At 35.8% G+C, this 7,897-nt stretch overlaps 1 protein-coding gene across 1 annotated transcript; it reads right to left on the reverse strand.

Moving 5' to 3' along the window:
• Positions 1–389: 389 nt before the first annotated feature.
• On the reverse strand, positions 390–6,955 carry LOC125082673 (dynactin-associated protein-like). Its single transcript, XM_047698537.1, has 3 exons — positions 6,604–6,955; positions 3,446–3,526; positions 390–2,609 (listed from the first exon to the last, which is right to left on the reverse strand). The coding sequence occupies exons 1-3, from the start codon at positions 6,655–6,657 to the stop codon at positions 2,283–2,285; spliced, it is 462 nt and encodes a 153-aa protein (XP_047554493.1). The 5' UTR covers positions 6,658–6,955; the 3' UTR covers positions 390–2,282.
• Positions 6,956–7,897: the final 942 nt, after the last annotated feature.

Genomic DNA, 7,897 nt, shown 5'->3' on the forward strand with positions numbered 1-7,897 from the left:
CATTTTCCAGTAAAGCCTCTAAGGAAGTTAGTTACACTCTCATTTGGTGAAGCAAATTTGTAAACTTAGCATCTAATCGTACATAAAGTTACTTTGTGCTTAAGAACGAATGAGAGAGACTCACAAAAGGCTATGGAGCAGATGTTTTAAATAGAGAAGCTTCCTGACTAATTTAAAATAGATTACTATCAATCAAGTAGAGTGAATGAATTTTGAAACAATAAATATTAGTGCTTATATATGGTTTTAATATTTGCTGAGTAAGTCATTAAAACTGGGTGATTACTTATTTATTGTCTATACATACTTCATTTAATATTTTCAGAGTACTTAACAAAATTTTTGTTCAAGTGATATATTTTAACTTGTGAACACATTTTTCACAACTGTTTACTATTTTAAAATTTTATTAAACCATAAAATTCTAAAGCAGAACAGAGAATCCAAGAACTCATTTACATCTCTATTTTACAAAGCACAGAAACCCAATGATGTCAGATGACTTAATTACAATATCTCCCAACCCAATATTTAATGTAGGAAATTCATTGCTAAGATTCTCCTTAAACATAAAGGGGTATGTTACCATGTTACCATACCACATCCCCATGTTACCATACCACATCTGTAGTATATCTTTTTTAAAAAAGCTTTTTTTACTTTTATACCGCAAAGTGAAATTTAAATTATCTTAGGAAGTACATTTGAACCTAATAAATTTAGTCTTTCTTCTTCACAGGCATTTAAATAAAAACTATAATAGAAATGAATCAGTTTAGGATCATACTAGGGGAACATGCATACACATTTACTCCCTTGTGTTTATTAACCCTATCTAGAACTTTCTGATCTTTCTTTTCTAAAATATCATCATTCTTAAGTTTAATGATAAGTTCTTAAGTTTAATGATATTTGTGGTATAAAAATTATTCTCCAAGGACTCAAATTTGTACATCTCTTGGTGTCTGACAAATAATACGAGCTGCCCATATAGAACAATTTTGTAAGGAATGTCTATATTTCCGATCCTTCTTTTGTGGAGTCTTAAGTGTTCAATAAGGTCTCAAAGTATATTCCAATTCACATAGCCTATTATTGACTGCAGCAAATCAACCTAGAATTATATAGAATACAAAGCCTTTTGCTTTAGGAAAACAAAGAACCTCTAATGGTAAGCAAAAGACAATCAGAAGTTGGAACCTGGATACCAAGGCTTTAATATCCTCTCATGGGGCCAAGTCTGGGTAGGAAGGCTCCTTGTCTAATACAGTCTCCCATTTTTATAGAGTTTAGAGGTTGGGGGTAGAATGGGAAGGTTTATTTAACTCTAAAGTCTCTCCCAGAATGAAATGTATATGCTTTTAGTGAATACTAAACTGTCAATATAAATATTGAACACATCTTGTGTGTAGCAAATCGCAAGCAATGTGTCCTCAAAATTATAGTACAAAATACAAAACAATTTTAGACTTCAAATTTTCTAAGTAGTAGTTTCTGGTATTTTAGATATTAAGGAAAATATCAAATGTGGAAAATGATGTTGACAATATCACTGAAAAAAATGTAGATATATAAAATACATTACATTTGAAGTGATTCTAAGCGTGCTTTTGATTTTAAATCTATTAAACCCTTTTAACCCTCTCATTTTCTATTTTAATTACCTCTACCTAAGTCCAATTCTTCACCCTTTTTCAACTTAGTTTCTCTCCAAAATCTTCCTTGATTATTCCTAACTTCACTAATCTCTTTTCTGAATTTCCCAACAAGAAAAATGAGTCTCTAATACCTGACAGGTATTTAAAAAACTCTTGCTCGTTAAGTACTTTAATTGAACATTTCCTTCTTCCCGCTGGAATACAAATGCTGAAAATAGTGAAGTATATGAGATTGTAAAAGAAGCAATAGCTAGAAGGTAAACACTGGCTTAAGAGCCAACAGGCAGGGAGCAAAGTAAAGTGGGATCCTCTTCCTCAGTGGAAACCATTTGTGAAGAATAAAGTTGGTTGTATAGGAGGGATTAAAAAGGAAGTTCTGGGCCCCAGCCTGAATGAATCGGGCTCAGTTGAAAAAAATCTTTTTGCAATCATTTGAACCTTGGAGGGTCCAAGACTGAGTCATCACGATATGGGAATTCAGCCAATGATTGGAGCAAAAAGGGCAAGCTCTCATGAAACCAAATGCTTTGTCACCTCTTGGCAGGAAAGAGAGGACCCCTGGACATGCCTCCTCCAGGGGGAGGGTGTTGATCTCGCTGGAGGAATGCTAAGGGCTCAAAAATGTCATTTTTGTTCTTCAATGATAATTTCATGCTCCAGTGTTGTTTTAGTGGTCTCTATGGGGGATGGAGATACCTTGGTGGGGGAGCTTTGGTTGGGTAAAGGGGTAGGAGATCCAGGCAGGGTTGATAAGGCAGGAGATGGGGTAGAACCAGGGATGCAGGTGACATGATTCGACTTTCCATCTGCGTGAATGATGATGGTTGTACTGTTGATGGGCTTGCTGAAGTGGACAAAATATAAGACCAGAACAACAAGTGTTGTGGCAATTAGACAGGCCAAGAGACACACCAGAAATGTTTTCCAGAGTGACCATGGTTTTGCTGTAACCTGTAATGAATTAGGAAAGTGAATATTTCAGCAAATGAGATAGTAGTGACTTAGACAGCTGATTTCAGTAAGAATAAGGCTAATCTGTTTCATTACTCCAAATGCTATAATTTCAGGTACAGTTCATTAGCTGTCTCTTCCATTCCCTCCCTCTTTCTCTCTGTCTCACACACACACACCTTGTCCACAAGTCCATGAAGACAAAATGTTCCCTCGGAATTCCCCCTTTGTACTAAAGCAATAAGGCATCATCTCATATGCAAATAGATTGCCTCTGGAATATATCACTGTTAAGTTATGATCGGCTACTAACATCACAATATAAATTAAATTATCTAGTTAGTCCTCATTACTAAAAAAAAGTGATAAAAATGTATATCGAAACATTTAGATTGGTTACCTTAGAGTGATGGAAAATGGCAGGTGTTCTTTGGCTCATTGTTAGCTCCTATTTTCACATTACATATTGAAATTTTATATTTAGAAAAATATTTTAAAAATAATTTTTATCTCTTATACATAAGAGAACTTTCACTGAGCTTGGAAAGATATCAAAATAGAACACATATTAGCTCTGGTATGGGGTAGGGTCTTCAAGGAATAGAATGAAACCCTGATAAACTGTTGGGGGCCGTGGGTCCCTGTTGTCACCAGGAGCTTGTGGACTGGCAGCACAGGAGAAGTGCAGAGTAGTCAAAGGGCATGGGGCCAACGAGGGGTTAAAGGACACAAGAGCCCTGCAGGGAGTCTGTGGAGCAGGGCCTGCCTGCCCCCATTTCACCGGTGCTCCAGGACTGCTAAAGACTCCCCACCTCCCCCCAGTCCCCAAATCTTACCCACTGCGGCTGGAGGGTCCCTGTGGGCAATCTACAACCACAGTGGGTTCCTTCATTCGAACAGTATGGATTTCTGGGCAACTGCAGAGAAAGAATTTTTAAATAAATAAATGAACCAGCAAGTCTTATTGTTAAAGATGAAGAAAGTTCTGGGAACATAAACAAATGAAGCACATATAAATGATGTGAATCCAACATGTGTTAAAGGAAGAACCAACCAAGTTCTAGAAGAATCTGAAACTCTAATAAATGGTAGGATGATATGAATTGTACAGATACACTTTTCACATCAAATGATCAATGAAAAATAAAATGATTGATTCAACAGATGCCCAAGGATCATTTTCACAAATTTCAGCATTCAGTCTTGACAAAAGCAGACAATACAAATCTCAAAGAACTACAAATAAAATAGACTGACACCATATTTAACTGTGAAACACTCGGCACATTTCTTTAAAGCCAGGAGGAGTGAAGAACGTCTCCTACCACCTATATTAGGTCATGTTTTTCTAGAAGTTCCCATCAGTGTGTGTGAATAATGGAAATGGGAATATAAAATTATCATTTTTTTCTACATCATGTGACTGCTTACAAACAGGATCTCAAATAATCAACCATACAATCTCTCAAAAGGAGTAAGAACTCATTGAATTGGCTGATTATAAAAATATGAAAAGTATATGTAACAACACTTGTTTGTGTGTGTGTGTGTGTGCACGTGTGCACTGCTGTTCGCAGTAATAAAGCAATATAAAACGGCCTAAGCATATCAAATGCTATAGGACTTACATAAAGAAAACCACGACCCTTTACTGAGAAACAAAAAGACAATTTGGATAAATATCCTGTTATAAAAACATTTCAGCAGTATAAGCTCTCAATTCTCTGAGTTTTAATTAATATCTTTATGGGCTTTTGGAGGAAAAACAAGTAAATTGACAAAAATTTCACATGGCAAAATAAAACAATTGTAAGAATAAAATTAGATTGGATGGGAGAGGGGACAGGAAGTAAAATATTAGCAGTGATCTTTTTTTCTGGGAGGGATCATGGGTGATTTTTTCTTTGTTCTTTGTTATTGTGTATATTTTCCAAGGGCTCTAAAATGAGCAAATAAACTCATAGCAATTGTAAAAGAAATTTTTTCTACTTGTTGTTTTTGGGGACTTAAGAAGTTATAGACTGTCAGATTAAAAAAAAAAATGCGGGGGGGTGGGAGGTTGGGGGAACCAGGTGGTGGGTATTAGAGAGGGCACGGACTGCATGGAGCACTGGGTGTGGTACAAAAACAATGAATACTGTTATGCTGAAAATAAATTTTAAAAAATGATTAAAAAAATAATAAAATAAAATAAGCTGAATTATTTGGCTCAAAAAAAAAAAAAATGGGAAATCCAAACATTCCTTTCATGGTTTCAGAAGTCAGTTTCACTATTTGGGTTTTTTGTTTGTTTCTTTTTTGGGTTTTCTTGTTTGTTTGCTTGGTTTTTTTGTTGTTTTTTTTTCTTTAGCTAGATTATCTAATCATTTGACTTAATGGAATAAATTGCATAGATTTTGGCATGGGGAGAAATAAGATAACTCACACTTAATTTATAATGAAAAGGAGAAGGAAATAGAATGATGTATATATGATATTAAAGAGATGACATTTTGTAACTTCCTTGAAATATGAGTCATCCTCTAAAATAAGTTTATGACCGTCTAGTTGCTGAATCCTGAGACTGATCACAAATATGACCTACATGCGGCGAAACAAATCTTTTATCAAAGCCTATCTTTCTATTTATTTCTTCTGATTCGTCTCTTGGTTCTACAATCTCAGGTTGATTTAAAATTCATTTTTCTGGGGCGCCTGGGTGGCTCAGTGGGTTAAAGCCTCTGCCTTCAGCTCAGGTCATGATCCCGGGCTCCTGGGATCAAGCCCCATCGGGCTCTCTGCTCAGCAGGGAGCCTGCTTCCCCTCTCTCTCTCTCTGCCTGCCTCTCTGCCTACTTGTGATCTCTGTCAAATAGACAAAATCTTTAAAAAAATAAAATTCATTTTTCTTTATTATGAACATAGCAGTAAAGTTTTCTGAAAAGTAGTTCCTTAAATTGAGATTATAGGGGTGCCTGAGTGGCTCATTGGGTTAAGCATCTGCCTTTGGCTCAGGTCATGATCTCAGGGTCCTGGGATCAAGCCCCACATCAGGCTCCTTGCCCAGTGGGGAGTCTGATTTTCTCTCTCCTTCTGTTCATGATCTCGAGCTCTCTCTCACTTGCTCATTCCCTCTCTCAAATAAATAAAATCTTTAACAAAAAATGAGATTAAATGAGAAATCTGAGTTCTATTTCTGACTCTGCCACTAGCTAAGTAGACTCTTCTTTTTTTTTTAAAGAGTTTGTTTATTTATTTGACAGAGAGAAACATAGCAAGAAAGGGAGCACAAGCAGGAGTGGGAATGCAGGCTTCCAGCTGAGCAGGGAGTCTAATGCGGGGCTCAAACCCAGGACCAGGATCCTGGGATCATGACTGGCGCCGAAGCTTAACAACTGAGCCACCCAGGCGCCCTAGCTAAGTGGACTCTTAATGTTTCAATTCCCCTATATGCAAAATGAAAAGATTTGTTTGAATGAGGAGTTAGACCCCATACACGTTCCAAAAAATACGATTTTTATATTACTAGAGTAACATATTTTCAGTGTAAGTCTCCCTGTGAGACATTTTCCATAAATTACTACTTTAAATACATACAAGTTGGTCAATGAGAATAGATATTTTCATTGCATCAAAATATATTGTAATAAATAATAACATAAACAATATAAAATAAACATAAATATAATAAATATTAATGTGTGCTATAAACATTCCAAATAATTTTACTAAAAATTTTGTCTAGAGGTACCTTATATATAAACATCAAAATTCAGCAAAATATCAAAATTTAGGCAAAAAGTCTGGTGCATAATTCCCAAATGATATGAAAAGCAGTATCTGGCATATTAAATAACCCCTCTCGACACTTGTGATTGCTGGTAATAACATCTCAGATTCCATTCACCCTACAATAGCAAAATCAGAAAAATGCAACCTTTCTTGAAGTGTTACATGTTCAATGTTGAAAGCAAGACTATGAGCCGGGAGAGCAGCTAAAAGGCATTTGTACTCACCAGCTCTACTGGACTTCGTTCAATATCCTCAGCGTGATGCCGGTCGCCATGCATTCTGACGGGGCTGCAACTCCAGAGATGTCTATACTCGCTTTGTGGGTGAGAAGTTGGAAAATCCCAGATTTATGTTAAATTAATAATTGTATTTATTCAATCTGGATTATGTAAGACAATAGTCATTTAGTTTCCAAAAAAAAAAAAAGAATTCCAAATTCAACCCCAAAGTACACGATGTATGCTTGCTGAGGAAAAACAAATAGAAAAACTTGCTCCTTCAGAAAAACAACGGGCAGAAAGTTATCTCAGCTGTAAGAAAGACTCCAGGATTCTGAGCAGATATAAACCTTGCCCTCCTTATTTCACATAATTCATTTAAATCATGAAAACTTGATTTCTCATGGGTTAGGAATTTAGTTGTTGTTTCTTAAAAAATCTCACAGAGCCACTCCTTGATTATGAACATTTGCAGAATATTCTGTAGCTAGGCAGAGGGATTATGGCAATGACTAATTTCAAAACTTTTCAGAAATAAAAGAATATTGAGGTTACAGGGTCATGATAGATGTAGGGGGATAGTGAATAAAATCTATGGCGTTGTTGAAGTCAGTGGCTATACTGAGATGGACAAGGGAAGTAAAAAATGGTTTTACCCAAAAATACAGATGAAAAAGGAAATAAGTATACTTCAGGAGCTCCTGATTGTATGACTCAAGGATTATCCACGGTACATCTGATCTGCTTCTGTGTAAATTTATGTTGCTTTAGGCTATGTAATGATGTCACCGCTTCTCATGAATCCCAATCTTTTTGATGAGCAAGAACTAGAAAAGATACAATGTCTCTGGTACTTTTCCATCTCTCCCAAGGAAAAGTTCACATGATACAGCGTGTAAAATTGCGGTGGTGTTTTACATCAACCTGAGAACTGATGCTCCCTGGGCCTTTGACAACGTGGCACGCTGTATGGAATGGAGAAAAAATGACTCTAAAGATCCTTTTTAGTCATGCATTTCCTGGAAGCCAACAACTTCCAGCAGGGAGGTTAATGACATGAATTTCCAAACTATTAATAAATTTACACATATCCTAATTCAAAAGCAGACATGTCTTCTTATTGTGTGGAAGGTAGATTCATGGAAAAAAATGTATGTAACTAATTCCAAACTTCTAGACTTCTCATTAAACAAATATTAAATGACACGATTAAATTTATTTTACGTTTGTTTTGTATAAGTAACTTTCATAGTTTTGTATGTCAGCAACAAATACTCAGAAAACTAAAAAAGAGATATTT

This window comes from Lutra lutra, chromosome 12 (genome assembly GCF_902655055.1).
Source record: "Lutra lutra chromosome 12, mLutLut1.2, whole genome shotgun sequence".
Taxonomy (NCBI): domain Eukaryota; kingdom Metazoa; phylum Chordata; class Mammalia; order Carnivora; family Mustelidae; genus Lutra; species Lutra lutra.

Bases quoted from the DNA above. Each gene is read 5' to 3' on its own strand.
- LOC125082673 (XM_047698537.1), bottom strand. From the start codon at position 6,657: ATGCATGGCGACCGGCATCACGCTGAGGATATTGAACGAAGTCCAGTA. The intron at 3,527-6,603 runs GTGAGTACAAAT...CTTTCTCTGCAG, and splicing joins AACGAAGTCCAGTAGAGCTG to TTGCCCAGAAATCCATACTG. The intron at 2,610-3,445 runs GTAAGATTTGGG...AATTCATTACAG, and splicing joins GGACCCTCCAGCCGCAGTGG to GTTACAGCAAAACCATGGTC.